The sequence below is a fragment of the Trachymyrmex septentrionalis genome, unplaced genomic scaffold (genome assembly GCF_001594115.1).
Source record: "Trachymyrmex septentrionalis isolate Tsep2-gDNA-1 unplaced genomic scaffold, Tsep1.0 scaffold2, whole genome shotgun sequence".
Lineage (NCBI taxonomy): Eukaryota > Metazoa > Arthropoda > Insecta > Hymenoptera > Formicidae > Trachymyrmex > Trachymyrmex septentrionalis.
This window is the reverse complement of record NW_017305179.1, coordinates 2348397-2349526: the sequence shown is the minus strand read 5'-3', so window position 1 is coordinate 2349526 and position 1130 is coordinate 2348397. Positions and strand designations below refer to the sequence as shown.

The following is a 1130-nucleotide window of genomic DNA, read 5'->3' as shown; positions in this document are numbered from 1 at the left end:
TAAATTAAGAAGTAAGAATAAAGCCTTCATTCTTTATTTCTATGTCGCTTTTAATTTATTGTTTTGTGTGCTTAATATCATTTAAATAAAAATTGTATGTAACATTCTGTTTAATAAACTTTGTTTTTTATTAATATAAAAATGAAATTCAATTTCAACTTGCAGTTGCATGTAAAAGTGTACTTGTCACCTCACTAAGTTCATGGCAGGAACCACGCGCATTTCTGTGAATCATCTCCGAATTATTTAATGTTAACGATGCATGTAATTTGTCATGTGTTTGGTCAAGAAGTTGTTGCGAAGATTTGTCTGGAAATAAGACAATATATCAATTTTTCTTAGATATAAAAATAAAACATTCTTAAAATTGGTAATAATACTTATAAGTTATAAATATTTATAAAATTCATGAATTACTCTGATTTTAATATTGTATAATAGATGATAAAATCCTGAGTCACTTGTCACTCCAATCATGTTGAAATGAATATTATTTTTTATTCATTGAGATTATATATAAAAAGAAAATTTTAAAACGATATTAAAAGGATATTTTTTATCTCTAAGATATGTTTTAAAATTTTCTAAATCATGAACTTGATATAACCAAATTTAAAAAAATACTAAGATGTAGATGTACTTTTTATATATAATCTCAATGAATCAAAAATTTAAAAATAAACATGAGATAAAGAACTCCATCGCTTCACACACTATCAACCCTAATATAAAATTAAAAGTAAGAGGCTCATAAGAGATGTATGTCTATTATCAGACATTTATAAAAATCAAAATAATCAATAAAATGTCATCTTTTTCAAATAATTATCACACTTAATATTATTATTGTTTTATACTACGATTATATTAAATAATTTAATTACCTTGAACAGTCGATAACAAATAAGAGAGCTCTTCCTGAGTCGAAACGTATTGGAATTCATCGCCACAGGCACCTTTCAAAACAGTAACCACATCCGATCTTGGATTGTAAAAATACAATCCTTGTTTGCGACTACTAAATTCATTGATCAATGTTTTCATACCCTAAATTCGAAAAAAGCAATATTTAAATGTGGCACAATTTTTAATTTAATAATATTGTTTTAACATACATTCGCTATCATATA

The 1130-nt window shown here is 24.7% G+C and overlaps 1 protein-coding gene across 2 annotated transcripts in view; it reads right to left on the bottom strand.

The window, feature by feature from the left end:
- Positions 1-121: 121 nt before the first annotated feature.
- Positions 122-1130, bottom strand: part of LOC108747328 (sodium-independent sulfate anion transporter) — a 9347-nt gene continuing 8338 nt past the window's right edge. For both annotated transcript variants that reach the window (XM_018484722.1, XM_018484723.1), the window contains exons 9-10: positions 885-1047; positions 122-309 (exon numbers count right to left, since the gene is read on the bottom strand). In XM_018484722.1, coding sequence (XP_018340224.1) covers positions 155-309; positions 885-1047 — 318 coding nt within the window. In that variant the 3' untranslated portion in view covers positions 122-154. The remainder of the gene's footprint in view (positions 310-884; positions 1048-1130) is intronic.